The following is a 23275-nucleotide window of genomic DNA, read 5'->3' as shown; positions in this document are numbered from 1 at the left end:
AACAGCTGACTTATCTCAGGTGTGGCCAGAGGCTAATCAGCACTTTAGCAAAGAAATAGATGATGAGGCAAACAGCTACTTCCAGCGTATTTACAACCATCCACCACACCCAACCATGTCCGTGGATGAGGTGAGTTCCCTTCTGTAGCAGTTACAGCTCCTGTCCAGAGACTTGCAATAAAGTTGTTTGTAATTATTCCTTCATGTATTAGTTTTAGTGGGAAATAATAAAGGACTTGAGGTAGATGCTTTCAGTATTGCTTTTTTGCTTGGTTGAAGTTTTCACAGTAAACTTGCAGTTGTGGACTGAAGACTTCAGATGTCTAATTAACACTCCTAAAATGCTGATAAGTGGGAAGGATTCAGTGTGATGTGGAAGCTTTTGTGTTGAAAATAAATGCTAAAGAGTGTCTTTAAATAGTCTGTATAAATTATCTTTAATATATTTGTTTTTAAATTATATAAAAATGACTGCAAGATCCAGATATATAAAAGTGTCCCAAGTTCTACCTTCTGAGCTTTTGATAATTATTTTGGCTAGTCTCTATGAGAGTAATTACTGGTCTGATGTACTTACTCTTTGAAGTACTTCAAATTCACTTCAATATATTTGTGTGGTTATAAATTATGGAAGACACAACATTAATTTTCATTTTTCTAATTTGAAAGTAATGGAGTAGGCGGTCATAAAAAAAAGTTTTGTGTGAAGACAGTCACTTAAAAGAGAACTGAAGAGGAAGCTTGCTGTAGTGATGTAGTGTTGGTCTGCTGGCTAAAATGAAGCAGATACTTTGCAGTTCAACTTGTAGTAGCACAATGTACCTTAGTAATTGCAAACACTCATGAAACCTGAAGTTGGAAAAGGGCTGAAATAAAGCAAATCTGTTAATAACAATTTCCAATTTCTTCACAGGTCCTGGAAATGCTGCAGAGGTTTAAGGACTCCAACATTAAACGGGAACGAGAAGTGTTTAACTGTATGCTGAGGAACTTGTTTGAGGAATATCGCTTCTTTCCCCAGTACCCAGATAAAGAGCTGCACATAACAGCTTGTCTCTTCGGGGGCATAATAGAGAAAGGACTGGTTACTTATATGGCATTGGGCCTTGCCCTGCGTTATGTTCTTGAAGCCTTACGAAAGCCTTTTGCATCCAAAATGTACTATTTTGGTATTGCTGCACTAGATAGATTTAAAAATAGGTGAGTGTGGGTTTGGGTACACTTCTAATAGTGCCTGTATTGTCTTGTGAACCTTGAAGCTGTTCTAATCATGCAGTACAAGGTTGCACATCTTAACTTTGGGGTGTCCTCAAAGACACGCCGAAATGAAACAAAATGTGTGGATGTGTTGGGTAAAGTGTAACCTTTCTAAAGTAAAATGTTCAGTGTGGTACCTGTATAAATGTGGGACAAACTGAGATGCTGAAACTACTTAGATTCCTTATAAAAATCAGTGAAGTATTGAGTTAGATGAAGTAACAGCTTGTTAGAAATGGGGTGAAGTGATTACTCTTCACAGGTTCTTTCCGGTGGAGTGCTATTTGCACTGTTCGTTACTGAAGGACCAACTAGGAGCTAAGCTCTAGAGCTTTGCTTTTACACAGAAATCTCAAGTATGGCTAAATAATCGCAAAAAAAGTTATTTCTCAAAACTTGTAATTAATTGCAGATAGAGGAAATTCTGGATGTGAGGTGTGGTCTGGTTTGCTGTTTAAAATGCACTGAGCCAGACTACAAAGTACTTTCCCAGTAATCTTGTTGCAAACACTGAATAGAAATGTGATTGTGTACTAGGTCAGAAGTATAGAGGTGTAGGATGAGTTGCTGTGAATAAATCTTGTGCTTTAATGTTAAATTAATTCATTTCAAATAGATTTTGCTACAAAAAATGTTTTGGGGAAAAGGCTTTATTTATAGCACAGCTGCTTTAAGGAGTCCAGAAGTAATTCTGTGATGCAGTATGGGCATGACATACCTCTTTGATGCTTGTTTCTCTGTAATACTGTTTCTGATCTGGGCTTACGCATCTGACTAATGCATGTTTTGTCTGACAGATTGAAGGACTATCCCCAGTATTGTCAGCACTTGGCTTCTATTAGTCACTTTATACAGTTCCCACATCATTTACAGGAGGTGAGTATGTCTGTATTAGCAACATTAACTTTCTATGATGTTAAATTCTTTAGAGCAAATTTCTGATTTCCTTTGGAAAAGCAGTCTCACTTTGGAAAAGTGTCATCATTTTAGACCGTGTATATCCAGAGAATCAAATGCATTTTCTTAAAGGTTTTGCTCTGGGGCAGGGTAGGCAGGTGAAGTTGCCTATCTGGTGCCTTTCCTGTTTCTATAAATCTGTTTGGGTTGCTTGTGTTGAAACAGCTACCTGAATATAACTGCATGATCAACCAGTGCACATGTCTATGCATGAAAGTTTTAAAGTGCCTCGGTGGATTCGTATTCCAGTCTCAAAGATTTGGAGTTTTTCTCTATAATAGAGGGCTTTCAGTTGGGTTTATATAGTTTCATACTTAGACCTGCTAAAATAATCCAGGAACAATTTCTTCCTGAAGGTCTGATGAGAGCCATGGGAATACCTTGTTGTCCAAAGCAGTGTTCATCATATGGTGTCTGCCTTGAAGGTGCTTTTATTGGTAGAAATATAGAAAGACTAATCCCAGTGGCAGAGCTTAAAAGCATGAGCTAAATAAGGAAAAATGTTCGGCTCATACCCAAAGCTATGAAGTCCAATAGCAGTCTTCGTTTCACTAACAGCTTTCAGACTGTATCCCTTAAATGACAGTCTGATGTTTCCAGTTTCTGGGGAAATCCATAGCACTGGGGAAGAAACTCATTTCCTACTATTTGTACTATTCAGAAGATGCTGTATCTTAAAGCTGACTATTTCAGACCTGTGGTTTTGCTTATTAATGGTGAGCTTCAGACTATTCTATGTAGCTGTCAGAGTCCTTGCAGAAGACTTCTTACCTGCTTCATCGCCCGCTTCTTGATATTCACACATTGCTCTTAGGCTCTCTCTCCTCTTTTGTTCTGCTGTTCCAGGCCAGGATGGGGTTTTTTAGGTAGTGGTCTGTAAAATTTTAAGCATGTTAGATTTTGTGGGAACTTTTTGAGGCCAGAGGTAGAGCTTGAGGCTCCTCTCCAGTAAGAAAGTCAGTAGCAACAAGATGTGTTTTTTTCAGGGTATACAGTTGTATTTGCAAATTCCCTTATGGCATGGGTATCAAATATTTTAATGATTTTGGCAAACATTTATAGTGCTCATGCTAAAAATCAGCCTGTAGATCTGTTGCTGCATGTGAACTTTTATATGTGCTTGTTCACCCTGTTTTAGTACATAGAATATGGACAGCAATCCAGAGATCCTCCTGTGAAGATGCAGGGTTCAATCACCACCCCTGGAAGCATTGCACTTGCCCAGGCTCAGGCCCAGGCCCAGGTTCCAGCAAAAGCTCCTCTTGCTGGCCAAGTCAGCACTATAGTGACCACCTCAACCACCACCACCGTTGCAAAAACCATTACAATCACCCGACCAACTGGAGTCAGCTTCAAGAAAGACGTGCCGGTGAGCATTGTGTCATTGTGCCCTTCCCAGAGAGGCAGAGGTGTTCAGTTGCTGCTGTGGTCTGAGTACATATAGACAGAATCTGTTTTAATTTGTGTACTACAAATTTTCAAACTGTGATCTGTATTTTAGATTTAAAGCACAAAAGCTTGTTTTAAAATATGACCAATATTTTTGCAGAGAGAAGGCATTTTGATCATTAAACTACCCAGTTACTTTGGGGTCAAGCTGAAAAGTGTTCTTGAGGCTTTAATTATGAAAACAATTACAGAACCATCGTTTCTGTTAATGACTTGCAGTAGGACTCTTAAAATAGTTGGCAGCTGCTATTCTGCTTGGGACTTACGAACACTTAGTGTACATATCTGACCTCACAGTTCTAACTGTGTTAGGTTTTTCACGTCTTTAGTCACTTGCGTAAACAACTCTGAGCTACTTTTCAGAGTTATTACAGGGTTGGCAGATTGATACTAGTGGCTATTGCACAGAAGGTTTTGGGGCACACTTGGTCTCATGTGTATGCCGAGGATGGCCAGTGCTGTTCCTTTATGATAGCTGCTGTGCTGTGAAGTCAAGCCTTTCTTTCTGCTTGGGACTCTTTGAATAGCTCTCTGTAAAGAAGGCAGAAGCCAAATGCAGATGGAAGCGTTGTGAAAAACTGGGGGGGACAGTTCTTAGTGTAGCTATTAATGTCTTTCACACTTGATTACATCACATAGAGACTTGTTACTTTGAGGTGTTTGTTTTCCCATTTTAAACTGCAGTCAAGCTTGATACTTAAAACTGCATCTCCTTTTCCCTTAATTGCAATGTACCAGGCGGTAAAGCCCTGGGGTCCAGACCTGCAGCTGGAGGAACCAAAAATCACATTTTGTTGACTTCAGTTGCATGCTGTCTCAGAATGAGCCTCTGGGATTTCTCAGTCCCAGATCAGCTCTGAAGTGCTCCTGCAGACTCCCTGCTGTGTTAAATGCTGCTCATTGTTGTGCTGTGATTTTTCTCTAAGCTATAATTGTACACAGGCTTAAAGGACTAAAGGGTGCCATTGCAGTGGCACCTGTTATATTTGAATGTAGAGGCTTTTTGTGCAGCAGCATTCTTCTGCTGAGTATTGATCATCATTTTTAGATTAAAAAAATCACTTTGCTCTTTTAGAGCACTGCTGAAAATGAATGTGAGACAGTAGATGTCCCCTGATAAAGCACAATTCTATTTTCGCTTGATAGAACAGAGCAAAAGTTTCTTTTGATGTCACCTTTAGGTATTGCTTATTCCTAACTTCTTGTTCTCCCTCCAGCCTTCCATTAATACTACCAACATTGATACGCTGTTAGTAGCAACAGATCAAACAGAGAGGATTGTGGAACCTCCAGAGAATGTCCAGGAAAAAATTGCTTTCATCTTCAATAATCTGTCTCAGTCAAATATGACACAGAAGGCAAGTATGAAAGAGTGCTAGTAAAAATAATCTTTATACTCTTAATTTTTTTTTAATATTAATTTTTAAGTGTGGGCTGATAATACTTCTACAAAATTCTAACTTGAAAAGCTTCAGGAGGGAGCAGACTATAAAGAAATCATAGTTTCCAGCACTTTTCTGCTTTAACATCTTAGGAGATAAAATTTTCCAGGGAGAGGAGAGATGGGTAAAAGATACCTGTTCTTAATCTTGAATAAACATTAATGTCATAAGCGGACTGGGTACCATTAAATGTTGGAAGGTTAAGCTCTGGTATTTCAAGCAGAAATTCAGGGAATTTTTCTGAACTAGTTGATGTACAGTCCTGCTGCCACCTATGCTATTGTCTCATGGATGGATGGCTTGAACTTGTAAGGTGACATTTATTTCCAGTTGCCTGGTAAAAAGCTGGGAAGTGAAGGAGGGGTGAATTGTTGTGCCTTGCTGATTTCATGATTGAATCCTTACTGGATGACCAGATCTTTGGGTAATGAGACACTGATTTCAAATATTTATCTTTTTTTGTAGAAAGACAACCTTAGTGTTAGAAGCAATTGACTGGCCACGAACTTTGTGTTGGTCAGAGCTGACCCCTGAAGGTGTTGATTGTCTTCTAATCTGTTCTGTGGTGTGCTTTCTCTTTGGTTTGCCCACAGGTGGAAGAATTGAAGGAAACTGTGAAGGAAGAGTTCATGCCTTGGGTATCACAGTATCTTGTGATGAAAAGAGTCAGTATTGAGCCTAACTTTCACAGCTTATATTCAAACTTCCTTGACACACTTAAGAATCCAGAGTTTAATAAAATGGTTCTGAATGAAACCTACAGAAATATCAAGGTAAGTACTGCAAGTTTTCTAATACTTAGGCAGAGTTAAAGATTTAAGAGTGTGCTGTTGTCCTCATGCTGTTTGCTTGTATATTGCTGATCCTCAGATACAGAATATGATTTGAAAAGCTGCTTTCTGGCTTACACTAGACTTGCAGGTCATCTTTATGAATACTAGGATTCTTTTCAGTTAGGAACGTACAAAAGACTTCAGTTGTATAAGAGGAGGCAAATTTGGATTTGAATTAATTTATGTAGGTGGACTTCAAATTTGTGTGAGGTTTGCAGATTATAACCATGGGGAAAATTGCTTATGGTCTAGTTGTTTTGTGTGGAGGAAAGTGCAAAGATAAGAAAACTCTGCTCTTTTGGTCAAAGATGAATAGGGGAGAAAGGGCGTGTTTAGGAAATGGGGGTGTAAAAGCCAAAATTTATTAGAGGGCTAAGATAACGTGGAGGTGAGTAGGAGGAAGCAGTAGCCCATAAATGATGAACAGATGAAACAAATTTGTAAAGAAAGCACTATTTTTAAACCTGTTGGTGGAATTTCCTGACCACCGTGGGTTACGCTATAGTGCAAAAGCATCTCCTGGCTCTTGAGAGCACAGCTGATTTTGCTCTGTTCAGCTGATGCTCCTCGGAAGTCAAGGAACAGAACTAACAGCAGAACGCCTGTTTTATGATTTATGACATGATGACATGATTCATGTTTTGACATGACCATGAAATGGTTTCCCTGGAAGGTTAAACTGTAGTCTTTAGGTCTGTGATGAGGCATTAAGAGAAGCACGAGTTACACTTGGCTGTGGGAGTAGTTGTAACAGTCTAACAGAGTAAATGGTAAGGTCTGGGAAATCATAATCCTCTTTTTTTGATCCTTTTAAAGAAAGGAATTTTGCAGTCATTATAGTGCAGATTTACAGGGTGCTGCATTGAAGTGAAGGCTATTCAAGTATCTCTGTAATGTGACTGAAGCTCAGAACTTAATGTTCTAAAACTTTGCTTTCAGTCAGATCAGCTGTTTGATTTGGTTTGGAGTCTGATTATCTTCCACTTGTTGATTGAGATGCTTTTTTTTTCTTTGTTAGGTGCTATTGACATCAGATAAAGCTGCAGCCAACTTCTCAGACCGTTCCTTGTTAAAGAACCTTGGTCACTGGCTGGGAATGATTACGATGGCTAAAAATAAGCCCATCTTGCACACGGTGAGCTTCTGTCTTTACAGACTGCCTTGGCATGAATTGGTGTGGTGTTATGCAGTAACATAGGCCATTTGGGAAACCTTATCACCTTTCTGGTGCCTCTTTCATGTGCCAAGTACAAAGTATGACTCTACAGTTGGTTATTTAAGACTTGTAAATTTTTTTTTAAAATCAGAAAGGTTATTAGCTGAATTTATTTTGGCAAAAGCTTGTAAATCCATGTAAAAATATAAATGTGTAAATCTTTGTTTAAAAAGTAACTGCTGCTTAGCAGTCTGTAAAATTCAAGGGCTGTCTTCACTCAACCTTGCCTGTATCTGAAAAGGAAGCAGTGTGTAAGTGGAATAGTGCAGTGTTTTTGCTGTTTTCTCCACCCACTCCCACTTCAATTGTTGATGGTATTTTTCAGGATTTGGATGTGAAGTCGCTACTTCTGGAAGCATACGTTAAGGGACAGCAGGAGTTGCTTTATGTAGTGCCATTTGTTGCCAAAGTCTTAGAATCCAGTGTCAGGAGTGTGGTAAGTGTCTTTGTGCTGACAGAGTTATTGCTCAAGTGACAAAATATTGCAGGAAGTAATTAGCTTTTGTCACGAAGTGAAAACTGAATTCCATGGAGAGAAAGCAAAGGGATGTAAAAAAGTGAAGAAGTTCTGTTTTAAGGGAAAAGTACATGGCCATGCATTTTTGCAGCATAAATAAGTGGTGTTAGCAGAAATGTACTGTGGTATCCCTGAACAGAACACTATTGAGAAATGGAAGCATGCCATTGAAGAGGTTCTAGGATATATTTATTTTTAGATTTTTTTTTTCCATTTCTCCCACCCACTTTGATCCTGATCAGCTTGTCAGTTCTGCTTGACATAGAACTGACCTCTCAAGAAGTCAGGTCATTGTATTTCAAGTTTTTCACTTAGGTTCCTAATGTATTTTCAGTTATACTGAATTACTGGAATAATTATTACTAAAATACTGAATTCACCTCTAATCACAGCTGTACAAAGGTTTCCACAGCTGTATGCACACATAGCTGCTTGTGTTTCAGACATTTCCAGTCATAAATTATACAGATGATTGAAGAAGATTATGTAATACTGCTCTCTTTTTTCTCTTGTAGGTCTTCAGGCCTCCAAACCCATGGACAATGGCCATCATGAATGTTTTAGCTGAGCTACATCAAGAACATGATCTAAAAGTAAATTTACGGGTTTTTTTCTGTACCTGCTGAGTGTAAGGTTTTATTGACATATTAGTCAAGAAGGATGTTGTGAAGGGCTAAGCAGTCCTTCTCACTGCTTTAGCATGGGGAGATTGCTTGGGCATTGTTTAATTTGGTAGAACTTGGATGAAACTCTTCTCCATAAGGTCAGCATGCAAGATAGTTGTCTAGTCCTGAGTCACTGTTAGTCTCTGAAAAGGGTGGGGTTAGAATGGGGAGCTTGGAAGTCAAGTGGCCCAATAGATGTTTTGGGTATTTTCCTTGTGATGTGACCTAACCAAGAATTGTTTTGCAGTTAAATCTGAAGTTTGAGATTGAAGTGCTCTGCAAGAATCTTGCATTAGACATCAATGAGCTGAAACCTGGAAGTCTCCTGAAAGATAAGGATCGTCTGAAAAATCTGGATGAGCAGCTGTCTGCTCCAAAGAAGGATGTGAAGCAGCCAGAAGAGCTACCACCCATCACAACAACTAGTAAGTACATCACATAAGAATCCAGAACCTCACTGTTCAAGTTCAAATAAGAGAGGTATTGCTAATACAAAATGAAATATGAAGCTACATATATGGTATTGTAACATTCCTGAGTACTTGGGAGCACTTGGATAGTTTTGTAATAAAAGTAGGTGTGCAGAGTTTGAAGATGGAAAGGGAATGGAAGCCATCATGAGGACCTAATTCTGTATTATGTGTGTGTAGCTACTCCTTAGACTCCCTCCTATTAACAATGCACCAGGTGCTAAACTGTTGTAACAAACAGCTCTCTTAAAATGTATTGAAGATACTTTGAAACTAATCATTGGACAAATGGAGAATGAAACTTGCTTGGTAAGTTCAGGAGTTTTCATGATCAAACTGCAAAGCTTTTGTTTCTAGGTCATTTCCTGGTCTAAGAGCTATAAGAATATATACTTGTGTTATAATAAGCAGTTGATTTTCACTAGTGGCTCAATACAAACCTATTTGTGTTCCTCAGCTGCTTCTACAACTCCAGCTACCAGCACCACTTGTACAGCCACGGTTCCTCCACAGCCCCAGTACAGTTATCATGACATCAACGTCTATTCTTTAGGAGGGTTGGCTCCACATATTACCTTAAATCCAACGGTAAGTTTGAGAGCTGATTTAGTTTGCTAAAAGCATTTTTATAGCCAGGGCTTGCACAGATCTCAGCTGGTGGGAGCTATCAGGACTTAAGTCTAAAAGGAGCTTTTGAGCTCCTTTTGTCCAGTCAGCAGCTCAGCTCTTCAGTCATTCTTAGCTGGTGCTCCACTGCAGCTTGGTTAGAAAAAATAATAATTTGTGCCAGTTTCAGATTTATCAAATATTGTAATAGCTGCATTTGTAACATGGGAGTACTGCACAAGCTGTGACAGCACCCTTACCAGTTGTTCAGAAAATGCAAGTGCCTAGGGTAGGTGGGATTCCAGTGTACTTTATCTCAACTTTCCTAATCCCCCTGCAGATTCCGCTCTTCCAAGCCCACCCCCAGCTGAAGCAGTGTGTGCGGCAGGCGATCGAGCGTGCGGTGCAAGACCTTGTCCATCCGGTGGTTGATAGATCCATCAAGATTGCCATGACCACCTGTGAGCAGATAGTCAGGAAGGACTTCGCGCTGGATTCGGAGGAGTCACGGATGCGCGTGGCTGCTCACCACATGATGCGGAACCTGACTGCTGGGATGGCCATGATCACCTGCAGGGAGCCTTTGCTGATGAGCATCGCCACCAACTTGAAAAATAGCTTTGCAACTGCGCTGAGGGTAAGAGCTTCATCATCTGAGGTTTAATACCCTACTTACAGGACTGTAGGCATCCAGCATTAGCAAATCGGTTCTCCACAATGGGGACTTGTTAATTACGTGGCTTAACTAGCATGGGGATGAATTCATTAGATAAAAGTTTCATGACTCATGTGGAATTAGAGTGAAAAAAGTGTTTTGAAATTACAAGTCATGCCAAACACTTTTAAACTGGGATGGTGGATCTTACTACATACCACACAAACTTCCTGACTATCTTTTTATTTGGCCCTGGTGTTCTCTCCAGTTTATTTACATTGTGGAAGCCTTGGCATGCTTAACTTTCTTCAGGGTTTGAGGCAGAAAATCTAAAGTGGGAAGGACTGAATTGAATGAGGTGCTATCTTGGATTGTTTCAGCATGCATGCTTCAGGCAGATTTTATTTACTTGTGCTGTTAGCAGATAGGTAGTTTACACTGTTCTGCAGAGCTTGTGAATTCATTGGGTTTTCTGGAGGCTGTTTTCAGGTCTCTTAATGAAGAATGCTCGAGCTGAACTGAGTGGAGCAGCTTGTGAGTTGCTGGCCACAACAGCAGCTACTACCCAGAATTCTTGCCAGTGTCAGCAACAGGCACAAGAGCATAAGGATCTTGGAAAGACCAAGACTCAGCTGTACTTTCAGCAGTTAGAAATTAGCCAGTTTTTCTATCCCTGATGACATATGACATTGATACAAAGCCAGTTTTAATCCAAGGAAGTTTTTTATGGGATAACTGTAGAAAACATTGTGTTGCAGAAAAAGTGCTGTTTTAGACATCTAAAAGCTTTTATCTGCCTTATTGTTATGAAGTGGTTCAACAGGAGTATAATTCTCAAGAATTACTGAAAGACAAGGAAGTCCAAGTTGATGGGACAGGCTGCCTTTATAGATGTGTTCTATTTCTAGTGGGAGTTGCTGCTTTGCACCCTGGAAACCTGAACCTGTTCAGGGTTCTCATAAAGCAGAATCTGAAAGAAGGAGGGAAGAAAATCTGATTCCCTATCAGAAAGGGAACCCACTGGAAAAAGGCTTAAGACTGCTGTTTTGCACTGTTAGTGCTGTGCCTTTATATCTTCCAATTACAGCATAGGAATCAGGAAAATTTCCACTGTGAACTTAGACAGACACACACTGGATTAGCATCGCTGTGTGTGTCTGTCTAAAGCAGGGCTTTATTTCTGTGCCCTGGAGATGGGTAGGTGGAGAAGATGGAGAACTCCTGCTGTTTTGTTCCTTGTTGAAAGTCTTTACTGTCGTCTTGCCTACATGTTTTATTCAAAGCTATGCAAAATTAAATTTAATATTGTATATTCTATGGGAAGGGAGTGTGATCCTAAGAGCATTCCTTTTTATTGCTGGTGTTCTGTATAGGCAGTGGTGCAGGTTTTAAGGCTAGTAGTAGACGGAAAATTTACATCCTTCACTGATTATTGTGATTTTCAATAGGCAGCTTCCCCACAGCAGAGGGACATGATGGAGCAGGCAGCTGCCCAGTTAGCACAGGATAACTGTGAGCTTGCCTGCTGCTTTATCCAGAAGACAGCTGTGGAAAAGGCAGGCCCTGAGATGGACAAGAGGCTCGCAACTGTAAGTATCGAACTGCTGTCTTCTAAAAGTATTACATGTGCTCATACACATGGAGATGGGTGTCTAAAATGCAGCGTGATGTTTGTGTTTTTCCCAGGAATTTGAGCTCAGAAAGCATGCTAGACAAGAGGGGCGTCGGTACTGCGATCCTGTGGTGTTAACGTACCAGGCTGAGCGGATGCCAGAACAGATCAGGTTGAAGGTGAATTCTGTTCTGATGCTACTCTTCTCTCCCTCTTGATAAGGAAAAGTGGATGGCACAGCATCAGCTGAGTAATTGTATATTGTTAGTCTTGCCTAACTGTGCAGCTGCTGTTATTTTGATTAGTATGGAAACACATAAACACATTATTCCAAAATGAATGTTTATATAATTTTCTCAATTCCTTGAGTCCTTTTTCTGTGCAGTTCCTCTCACTGAAAGATGGCTAGTCTGTTTTGTTGTCTTTATATTTTCTTTTCTTTTGTGTCCTTTATATTTTCCTCATTTAAAAGACATACCATGTGGTTTCAGCAGTGCATTTCTCAGTATTCAGTTATTTCTGTTTCTGGCAATGCAAGTTTCATTTTTAGAGCAAAGTACCCCTCTTAGGAGGTGTGGCAGGAGAGATAGGACCTCAGTGCAGAGCAGCTGAATCCTACTTGATGTCTAGGCCACTCCGTTACACAAACTGCCCTCATTTTTTACTGCCTCGGTGCTTATCAGTGAGGTTAATTCCTGTTCTTTTCTTTGCAAAGGTTGGAGGTGTGGACCCAAAACAGCTGGCTGTTTATGAAGAGTTTGCACGCAATGTCCCTGGCTTCTTGCCTACCAATGACTTAACTCAGCCTACAGGATTCTTGGCTCAGCCTATGAAGGTAGAGGTTTCTGAATTAATTGTCTTGAGAGTACTGTAGCCCTTTTGGAGACTGTTGCAGAACTTGTGCTTTTGTTAAAAGGACTCATAAGAGTCATGCATTTGTATTGGTTGGGGATAGTGGTTGGAAAAATGCATTAGTTCTAATGACAAAGTAATGGCAATATAAAACTTCCATCCAGTCTTAGGGGTTTGTAACCCAAACTGGGACAAGATCTGCAGCTTATGATTACTACATGTAGTTTTAGTGGCAGCGAAACATTTTATTGAAATCTCAGGTTACTTTTGCAGGGAGGTCATGGATGGCAACTGTGAATTTTAAGATAATTTTAAGATAATTAACAAGTTTCTGTATGCATACATAAGGCCTTACTGACAGAAAAAGGGGGAAAGGCTTCAAACTGAAAGAGGGCAGGTTTGGATTAGGTATTAGGAGGAACTTCTTCCCTGTGAAGGTGGTGAGGCACTGGAACAGGCTATCTGGAGAAGCTGTGGGTGCCCCATCCCTGGAAAGTGTGCAAGGCCAGGTTGGGTGGGGCTTTGAGCAACCTGCTCTAGTGGAAGATGTCCCTGCCCATGGCAGGGGGGTTGAAACAAGATAGTCTTTCCAACTCAACCCATTCTGTGATTCTGACTGACAGAATTGTTTGCTGGTTATTTTCACAGCTTAATTTGCTCATATGTGTGTACTTAAAATGGCAGCATAACAACCACAGTACTGTAGAGGTCTAAATTCTGGATGCTAGAATTTGTGAAGCAGAAGAACCAGTCAGTATTTGAGTGTCACAAATGCAATCCCTGCAAAAATCACTGATTCCCCCTTTCTCTTAAGCAGCAAGCTTGGGCTACGGATGATGTAGCACAAATCTATGACAAATGTATGACAGAACTGGAGCAGCACCTGCAGTCCATTCCACACACCCTGGCCATGAATCCTCAAGTTCAAGCATTACGTAGCCTCTTGGAGGCAGTGGTAGTGGCTCGGAACTCCAGGGATGCTATTGCTGCACTTGGACTACTGCAGAAGGTGAATGTTGACAACTTGTCTCTGTAACAGCTTGCCTGGAGTTTATTACTCACATGGCTCATATATTGTCTTGTTGGTGACCTTGTTTCTTCATGCATCCTGTGGAACTTGCTTGGTGAACACTACTGAACACTACTGTCTTTGGAAATCCAATAAATAAGACTGGGAGGGAGCTATTGTGTTCACCTGGGGTATTGTACACACGGTGCCCAGACTGCTGTGGGAAGAAGCAGATCTATGGAATCCTGGGACTTACAGTTTTATTCAGATGTGGCAAGTAGAGAGCTGTTGCAGTCCAGAGCAGTCTGATTTCAGGATAATTTTGAGGTTAAAAAGGTGTTTGAACTGCCCTTGTAGATAGATAGGATTGAGCATGGTACTGGATTTCTAGTACCATTTTGGGAATTCGGTTTTGCAATAACTGATAAATGACTATGCATGATGAGTTGACCCTGGCCAGCTGCCAAGCATCCATCCAGCTGCTTCCTCTTTCTGCTTTTCTGCAGGACAGGGAGAAAATGCAGCGAAGACAAGATGACATGTTTGTTCAGATTATGATAGTTTAATAGGGAAAGTAAAGGCTGTGTGCACAAGTGAAACACAAATCTCTACTTCCCATCAGCAGGCAGATGTCTAGCTACTCCTCAGAAAGCAGGGATTCAGCACATGTAACATTTGCTTGGAAAGGCAAACATCCGAACTATGAATGCCCTTTTTCATCCTCCTTTCTCTGAGCTTTTATTGCTGAGGATGATGTCATATGGTATAGAACATCCCTTTATTCAGTTTGGGTCAGCTGTCCTGGCTGTGTTGCTTCCCAGCCTCTTGTCCATCCCCAGCCTACCCACTAGTGGGAGAGGCAGAGTGGGAAAGAAAAAGCCTTTATCCTGTGCTAATGCTGCTCAGCAATTGACAAAACTGTGGTGTGTTGTCAACACTGTTTCAGCACAAATCCAAAGCATAGCACCATATGGGCTGCTATGAAGCAAATTAACTCCATCCCAGCCAGAATTTGTAGGCTGTACCAGTGGGAAGTGTTGCCGTGAGCTCCGTGTGCTGAACTGGCATCATTGCCTGTGTAGTAGTGCAGAGCAAGTGACAGACATGGAGAAAAATCCACTTGAGAATAGTGTAAGGACACTGAGCTGTCTGCATGAGGATCCAAGAACAGTGCCAAAACAAAAGTAACTGAAAGCTGGAGGGAGATTTTTTTCATTCTTGTCTGCTGGTGCTTATACCTATTAAGGGATCCAGTCCTGACTAGGACTTGACCAAATAAATTGTGTTGCCCCTGGGAAACTCATCAACCATTTGCTGTACACTAACATAATGACATCTCTGAGTGCTACAGCTCTTTCTCTAAGGAAGCTGCTCACTCACCTCTGGCAGGTTCATGAGTATATACGTGAGTAAATATTTTCTCATGTAGTTTTCCATGAGCCATATGCAGAATTGCTTGAGGAGGCATTGACTTAGGGAAGCTGCAGCATGAACTAACATGGTCTGTCAAGCTATTTGGTGCACACAAAAAGCTAGTGGGGCACAGAGAGACCTGTAGGTTTGTTTGTGGTAGCATAGCTGTATATGGTGAATGTATAGATGGCATAGTAGCTGGTAAAATCTCACACAGTCTTATCAAGAGGTCAGCACAATTACTAATTCTATTTTTTTCATATTTGTTGAGTCTTCTGGTGATAGCTCTTGCTGATGTAATGTGCAGAAGATTTGGAAGAGGACTTGTTTTTTCCTCTGCTAACAGGTTGCATGTATTCTAGGCTGTAGAGGGCTTGCTGGATGCCACCAGTGGGGCTGACGCTGACCTCCTGCTCCGCTACCGTGAGTGTCACCTGCTGGTGCTGAAGGCTCTGCAGGACGGCCGTGCCTACGGATCTCCGTGGTGTAACAAACAAATCACTAGGTCAGTTAAAAGACAACAAAAATATTCATGTAGCTTTCATCATCTTCTGGGAGTTCCTGTGTTACTCTGAATTCCCTGCCTGTTAATATTTCGCATTTCTGCAATTTGGACCAAAAATAAATAACTAGCTGTTTTTGTCAGAATTAACTAGATCTTCTGATAATGCTGGTTAATTTGAGGACATGATAGGAATCTTTCATAGAATTAAGCATTAGAGCATGGTTTGGGCTTTTTTTTTTTCCCCTTCATTTTGCAGAGAATCTCTGTATACTGTCACAAACAATGTGACATGGCATATGCCTGTAGCAGAAGTTTCAGCTAGGCAGATCTGCCACTTCATCCTTGGAAGAGAGGCTTCTTATGCTGAATAAACTGGAGTGTTCTTGTGACCAGTTGTGCAGAGCAACAGATGTTTGAGTCTGATGGTTCTGAACTTAAACATTACCTTTGAGAATGCCCTAGAAGAGGCTTCTTTTGAAGCTGGATAATGAATCACAGTGAATGGCACAGTTTCTGAAGTACTATATTTGAGTTGCTTCACTTAAACTCTGTTGTTGAAGTACACTTTTTAAAAGAAATCCAATTCTTCAGGTGCCTGATCGAATGCAGAGACGAGTACAAATACAATGTGGAAGCTGTGGAGCTGCTAATCCGCAATCACCTTGTTAACATGCAGCAGTATGACCTTCACTTGGCTCAGGTAAAGGGAATCTGCTCTTTTGAAGGAGGAGTTATGCACTCAGTCCACTGTAAGATCTGTGGTTGAACTTCATCTTTTTTGTGTTGACAGTCCATGGAGAATGGCTTGAACTACATGGCCGTGGCATTTGCCATGCAGTTGGTAAAGATCTTGTTGGTGGATGAGAGAAGTGTTGCCCACGTAACAGAAGCAGATCTATTTCACACCATTGAGACACTCATGAGAATTAATGCTCATTCCAGAGGAAACGCCCCAGAAGGGTGAGGCTATAGTATTGTGCAATATGTTACTGGTTTTGTGCTCATTTATGATTTGCATGCAGGCAGTGTCTTATATCATTTAGTCATACAGCTTTAAAATTTCTCTAGGGCTGCAGTCTTATGTTAGTTTAAACTGTCACTCTAATGTAAATGTGCTCATCTTAGTCAAAATAGAGACAACTGCAGCATCATGTCAAACTGAATGCTCAAGCAAGAAAATCTTTCTATGCACAGTGCTCCAAAATTCTGTGGTGCTGCAAGAAACTTGAATTCCTGCTTTATCTCAAATTTATGCAATATTGTTACCTGTTTAAATCTTACGTATCTAGATGTCAGTATGTTAATCCGTTAATCACAAACAATTAAATTGGATGATCTTTTCTGTTTATAGCTTACAGAGCAATCCTTCACCAGTTTCACATGGCCTATGTTTCCACCAGCAAACTGCCCAAACCATTTGGGCAGCAAATGTTGCCACAGCACCTGGCAATACCTGTGGGACTTGCTGGCCTCCTATTTGTAAGGGGAAAGCAATTGTTGCTGGGTTTGAGAAAGATACGTATTAGAGCTTGGAAAACTCTGAATCTCTGTGAGAGCAACCAGCAGCTGGCTGACGGCAGTGGCTGTCATTACCAACACAGCTGCAAAGAGGATGTCCCAAAACCAAAGTTCTTTTATCTCTAGTTGGCATGGATAGACTGTCTTCACTGTATATCTTGACTTTCACTGCATCCAAATCCAGTGGCCCAGTCAGGCTGTTCAGCACTGGCATCTCACTATCTGGGAGTTCTTTATGGCTCCTAAAGTCTGCAGAAGTGAAGCTGCTTCTAGTCCCTGTGGTGCTTTGTTGCAGCACTCTGCTGTACAAATTGGAGTGGAACTTCAAAGCTTGTGTGATTTCAATGTTCCTTCTTTCATCATAAATGTATCTGCTTTCATGACTTATTTCTGCTATTCCAGTGAGGACTGAAAGATAGAAAGTTTTAGTATAAGAAATAATTTGCTTTCTTTCAACTCTTAGACTGAGCTTCCAGTTCCCACACCTTCTAGAGGAGGAGCAGTTCTAACCCAGCTCTTGCTCTGGTCTGTTGCATTAGATTACCCCAGCTGATGGAAGTGGTCCGATCAAACTACGAAGCAATGATTGACCGTGCTCATGGAGGTCCTAATTTCATGATGCATTCAGGAATTTCCCAAGCGTCTGAGTATGATGACCCACCAGGCCTGAGGGAGAAGGCAGAATACCTGCTGAGGGAGTGGGTGAACCTCTACCATTCAGCTGCAGCAGGCCGTGACAGTACCAAAGCATTCTCTGCGTTTGTTGGACAGGTAGAGCTTTTGGAAAGAAAGGTGCTTTTTATTCAACATAAGTAGGGTGTGATGCCCTCCATTTTAAAGCAGTGTTATAACATGTGTTAGGCCTCCTTTTGAAACTTCCAGATGTATGGCAGTTTACTGTCAGCTTTTGATGAAGCCCCTGTCCTCCACCAAATCGTGTTCTTCAGATATTGTAGCAACAGGCTGTCACTTCAGACCATGAGTTCTGAGGCAAGTTTGGTGGGAAAAGAACTTGAGCTGAGATAGCTGTTGGAGATAGTTCTGTCATGCTCTGTAATGTGCATTACAGTGTTGCACCTTACGGGTAAAAGCTCTGACAGCCTCCAGGAAGATGTCACCAGTAGAGATTCAGGTAAATTGTTTCAGGTCATGTGGGCAAGGGAATCCTTTTTTGAAATTACATCATTAGTAGGGAAGGTCTTGAGACTTCATTAGCTGAAGTGGTGCCTAAATTCGAACAACGTTCAACATGCCACTCTGGAGCACCTTAACAGGTGTGGTGAACATCACATCTGGGTGTGAACATCTGCCTTCTAGGTGTCATTGAGAAGAGAGATGGCCTCAGTAGCCCAGCATGTGTGGTAACAAACTCCCTGTGTCTGCAGCATCTCCCCAAAACTGTGATCCTTGCAGGCAGCTCCTTGACTGCAGCTGCGAGGCAGCCCTGACATAGTCTTTTTGCATTGTGTTCTTTTTTAATTTGTGTCACTACCACAGAAATGCTGCAGACTTTGCAGCTACTAATGGACAGAAGTTCAAGTTTCAAAGTATGGATGAAGATTGACTGATGCAGTGATTTTTTTTCATTTCATTTTAGTGTATTTGTGTACTGGCTTACAGACAGCTTTCTGTTGGTCTGACTTTTACTGCATAGCATTTTTTGAATATTTTTAATAGATAATGTGCTAAACCCCCATTTTAAAGAAATATTTTATCTATTTTTGTGACCTCCCTTTTTTTACCTTAAATCATGCTTCTAAAGTACACTTCGGTATAGTGTGCTCACAATACTTAGTACACTTTTGTCCCACTTCACTCTTTATCACACTTGTTTGATTACCTTTTGTACCTATTTGATCAGTTTTGAAATAACAGTTGAAATAGATTGAAGTGCAGTGTTTATTTACAATTGATTCCTTACAGGCTTTAGTAATGAGTTCTAAAGAAATATTTTGTAATAACTACATTAAATAAGGTTCTGTTACTGAACTTAAAGGACTGCTTAAGTGTTGCTTTCTTCCCACGAGTCTTTAGGACACGAAGAAGCATAGAACTTTGAAGGCAGATACATAAATTCTTTGGGTTTTTTTAAAAAAGTTTCTCCAGAAATATTAGAAGTTCTCCACGTTGTCTCCAAGTTACCAGTTGTGCTGTTTTTATAGCTTTGTCTGTGCAGTAAGAGTTTAGAAATAAGATGCTTCATTCAAAACCCAGAAGTTCTCTGCAGTGTAATTTGTTTCATTTTGATGGTTCTAATACTGTGACTTCTCAGCTATGCTGATGGTTGAAAATATTTGGGATTCAAAAACTTGTATTTGGGAATAAATGTGTTTGCTAAAATTGTGTTGCCACCCTCAAATTGCCATGCAAACATTAATCTCTCTGGAGAGTATTATAAAAATTAACTGTGGCTGGCAAGGTGGGTGCTTTGTAAAGGTTGTGTTGTTTGAAATAAATTGCAAAATGAAATGTCTGTGGTTACAGTGCTGAGGTTTTTTCGTTTCCTGGCTAGATGCACCAGCAGGGGATCCTGAAAACAGATGACCTGATCACCCGTTTTTTCCGTCTTTGTACTGAAATGTGTGTTGAGATCAGCTATCGAGCCCTGGCCGAGCAACAGCACAATCCTGCAGCCAACCCCACTATGATTCGAGCCAAGTGCTACCACAACCTGGATGCCTTTGTGCGACTTATTGCACTGCTGGTGAAGCACTCCGGGGAGGCAACCAACACAGTCACAAAGATCAACCTCCTCAATAAGGTTGGGAATGCTTCTTCTCCTCATTGCATTTAAAGTGTGTTGTAGTCTGTACCTTTGCTGTTAAACCTGAGGTGTAGACCTTAATGCATGCTGCTGCTGAAGTGTCTGATGAGAACTTAGATGGGGTGGTCACTGAAATTACGAACTTCTGGGTGAAGCATCAAGATGCAAAGTGGTTTTCTTGTTCACAAAGATTTTATCTCAAACCAATATGAAATTCACCTTTGTGCCTTGAAAGGAAAAAGTCAGCAGCTGTTGTTTTAAGGTTGTTGATTCCTGAGTGTTTACCTTGATGTTGTGAGGGCCTTGCCTGTGCTCTTACACTACTTGGTTTAGGGCTGGATTGTCTTAGGTAGTGAAGACCTTCTGACACTGCCCAGTCAGTCATTGTGACTGTGGTCCAAGGGAGAGCAAAGAATAGTGGTTGGGAATTGCTGAAAAAAATTGTAATACTAATTTATGGAACACTTATAATAACTAGGATTTTTGGTTCCTGTTAGAATCTACTGTTTGGGTTTTTTTTTGTTTTTTTTTTTTTTACTGATGATTAAAGTATTATCTTTAGACTGACTTGCAGAGTAGTTCTTGCTGTCACCACTGACGTGTCTTGATCTCTTTAGGTTCTTGGTATTGTGGTGGGAGTTCTTCTGCAAGACCATGATGTTCGGCAGAGTGAGTTTCAACAACTTCCTTACCATCGCATTTTCATCATGTTGCTGTTGGAATTAAATGCTCCTGAGCATGTGCTGGAGACCATCAACTTCCAGACGCTCACAGCTTTCTGGTATGTATTTGGGATTGGCCACAATGCTCATCCTTTCTTGGTAGGATCAAGGATTTTCACTTGAAGGCTATCTGACTGTTCTTTGTGATGGCTTAATCACCTCTGGAGTAACTGGTTCTACTGTGGACTGACCACTTGCTTGTTTTAGGGAAGATGATTGGTAAAACCCAAGATGCTCAAATGCCTTTGCTTTTAGGGCTGTGTATGTTTTTCCCTTCAATGTTGTGAAAAGCGATCTTATTGCTGTGCACTTCTAACCTGCTCTAACTTTTCTTTCAGTAACACATTTCACATCCTGAGGCCTACAAAAGCTCCAGGTTTTGTTTATGCCTGGCTGGAACTGATCTCCCATCGGATATTTATTGCAAGAATGCTGGCACATACACCACAGCAGAAGGTGTGGCTGCAGTTTATCTTTTCTGAATTAGAAAGCTTACCCAGATGTTTATCTGGTGTGGTGCTGTTTCACATCTCTTGAAGTGCACTGGTAGCATGGCTGTTCTGGTTTTGTTGTCTGTCATATTCACAAGTAGCCTAACTGCATGGAGTAGACTCTGTGTGTCAATAACTGTGGAACACAGGGTGAATGGAATTTAATAAACATGCCTTTGTCAATGTCCAGAAGAGCTGTAGCCTTCCTTCTAAGCTTAATATTGTCACCTCAATATGGCATGTTGAGTGTTCTGGAAACACCCCTGGCACAATGATGTGCACCTGAAGCCCTTGAAGTGAGCTGTGCTTCACTCAATGCTGGGGCTGGAAGTAGCTAGCCCTTATATCCATGTTTATATAAAGATCAATCTAATTATAGTTTTGAAATTAAGGTAGCTGGTCTTCATTGCATGTTTTCCACCTGCTGTTTTTTTCTTGACAGGGTTGGCCTATGTATGCCCAGTTATTGATTGATCTATTCAAGTACTTGGCTCCTTTCCTTAGAAATGTGGAACTCACCAAACCTATGCAAATTCTTTACAAGGTAAAAAAAAAGTAAACAAATAGATGCTTCCAATCAAACTTGTCTGAAAGTAGAGGTATTCTGGCAGCAAAATAGAATTAGCTGTTGTCTTCCAATTCATATCTTGGAGTTGAATGCAAATGGTGGGGGAAGCAAGCTGCCTTCTCGGATTAGTTTTCTTCTGGTAATGTTAGCCACATGACACAGAAGGATGGCTCTGCAAGCTTTTGGACAGTTTCAAAAGTTACACACCTCTTATATTGAATCTTTTATTTCACAGGGCACTCTGCGTGTGTTGCTGGTCTTGTTGCATGATTTCCCAGAATTTCTTTGTGACTACCACTATGGGTTCTGTGATGTGATCCCACCTAACTGTATTCAGCTAAGGAATCTGATCCTGAGTGCCTTCCCACGGAACATGAGGCTTCCAGACCCTTTCACCCCCAACCTAAAGGTAGAACTTACTTAAAGGAGTTTGATAATAGGAAGTTTTAATGCTCAAAATACTCTCTCTCCAGGTTAAGATTATCTAACTAAATCTTTGGGTATATGCTAGGTGGCTAATCCTGGAATGATTAGAAGAAAACTTTCTCACACTGCCAAAGTACTGTCCTGTTGTTCTTCTCTGCGTGAGCTACGCAGGTTGATGGGAGGAAAACTGCAGCACTCATTATCACTGAAGAAGGCTGTTCTTTACTTGTGTGGATGTTTGTACTTCTTTAAACTACAAGACTGTCTGGAGTGTAGATAGGGAGACCTCAAAGGCAGTGGCTGAATTTCCCTGTGGCCTTCACCCTTGAATTTTTTTATCCTCTCAGTTCTTCAAGACATCATGTAATAAGTTTGCATGTTAGAGATCAAGTTTTTTCTGAAATCTGCAAAAGTCGAGTGTTGCCATTTCATTGATGGAAGGAAAAGTGATAACAGCAGTAGTCGATGTAATGTTGCTTACAGATCTGCTTTTCCAATTTGTTCCACTGCTGATGGTTTATCTGACTGGGTTTTCTGTCTACAGGTGGACATGCTAAGTGAGATTAATATTGCTCCACGAATACTCACAAATTTCACTGGAGTGATGCCACCTCAGTTCAAGAAAGACTTGGATTCCTATCTCAAAACCCGTTCTCCAGTCACCTTTTTGTCTGACTTGCGAAGCAACCTACAAGTAAGTTGGATGTTTTTGAGGTTTCTGTGGGTGCTCAGTTTAAATAATGTGGCACAAATTATCTCAGTGGTTCAGCCACCATCATTTCTTGCAGGAATTTTGTTGGTGTGTTGGCCAACATGTGTTCCAGGCAGTAGAAAAGCCTGTGAAAATTCACACTCTGATTAAGTCTTCTGCCACTCCCTGGTAGGATGTGTTGCAGTCTTTTAGAATCTGATTAACTTTTGACTCCAGACAGATTAATTGTTACAGAAATATATGGATCTTCATGCTAATGCTTTAAGAGTAAAAATGGTCAAATTAGCTAAAGCCCAGTTCAGAATTGTGGCTAAAACCTCATTTCAGGCATCTCATGGCTTGGCTTGCAGCAGACTTGAGATCTGAAGTTGGACTTCCTGACAGAATCAATTAGACGGAAACATTTACATGTTGGAGGTGTTTCAGCCAGCCTCTGGCACTGCTGGTGAATTCACATTGCCTTACCTGATGATTTCCTTTAGGTAGAGAGTTTAAAAAGAAATAAATTTTATATATATATATATATGTAAAATGCATAAATAAAATATATTTATAATGTATAAACTATATATATACACACACTCAAAAGTATATATGCGCTATAATAGATGCTTTA

At 40.7% G+C, this 23275-nt stretch overlaps 1 protein-coding gene and 1 non-coding gene across 11 annotated transcripts in view; both read left to right on the top strand.

The window, feature by feature from the left end:
- The window catches only part of CNOT1 (CCR4-NOT transcription complex subunit 1), a 56639-nt gene that overhangs the window by 30616 nt on the left and 2748 nt on the right, over window positions 1-23275 (top strand). For 5 of the 10 annotated variants that reach the window (XM_085071671.1, XM_085071672.1, XM_085071666.1 and 2 more), the window contains exons 20-45: window positions 6-130; window positions 914-1200; window positions 2055-2133; window positions 3353-3583; window positions 4881-5021; window positions 5699-5878; window positions 6957-7073; window positions 7480-7590; window positions 8187-8264; window positions 8584-8761; window positions 9264-9394; window positions 9753-10049; window positions 11516-11656; window positions 11754-11858; window positions 12395-12514; window positions 13346-13540; window positions 15316-15458; window positions 16050-16158; window positions 16249-16418; window positions 17516-17768; window positions 19489-19737; window positions 20358-20521; window positions 20801-20918; window positions 21396-21497; window positions 21757-21930; window positions 22492-22641. In XM_085071671.1, coding sequence (XP_084927797.1) covers window positions 6-130; window positions 914-1200; window positions 2055-2133; window positions 3353-3583; window positions 4881-5021; window positions 5699-5878; window positions 6957-7073; window positions 7480-7590; window positions 8187-8264; window positions 8584-8761; window positions 9264-9394; window positions 9753-10049; window positions 11516-11656; window positions 11754-11858; window positions 12395-12514; window positions 13346-13540; window positions 15316-15458; window positions 16050-16158; window positions 16249-16418; window positions 17516-17768; window positions 19489-19737; window positions 20358-20521; window positions 20801-20918; window positions 21396-21497; window positions 21757-21930; window positions 22492-22641 — 4148 coding nt within the window. The remainder of the gene's footprint in view (window positions 1-5; window positions 131-913; window positions 1201-2054; window positions 2134-3352; window positions 3584-4880; window positions 5022-5698; window positions 5879-6956; window positions 7074-7479; window positions 7591-8186; window positions 8265-8583; window positions 8762-9263; window positions 9395-9752; window positions 10050-11515; window positions 11657-11753; window positions 11859-12394; window positions 12515-13345; window positions 13541-15315; window positions 15459-16049; window positions 16159-16248; window positions 16419-17515; window positions 17769-19488; window positions 19738-20357; window positions 20522-20800; window positions 20919-21395; window positions 21498-21756; window positions 21931-22491; window positions 22642-23275) is intronic. The other 5 variants (XM_085071676.1, XM_085071677.1, XM_085071674.1 and 2 more) reach the window with 3 other exon arrangements.
- LOC146432193 (small nucleolar RNA SNORA46) lies at window positions 6387-6525 on the top strand. The gene has a single exon (XR_014854614.1). It is a non-coding gene; the product is annotated as a small nucleolar RNA SNORA46 (small nucleolar RNA).

The sequence above is a fragment of the Lichenostomus cassidix genome, chromosome 11 (assembly GCF_008360975.1).
Source record: "Lichenostomus cassidix isolate B80296 chromosome 11, HeHo_3.0, whole genome shotgun sequence".
Classification (NCBI taxonomy): Eukaryota; Metazoa; Chordata; class Aves; order Passeriformes; family Meliphagidae; genus Lichenostomus; species Lichenostomus cassidix.
The sequence above is the reverse complement of the archived record's forward strand: the minus strand, read 5'-3'. Positions and strand labels throughout refer to the sequence as shown.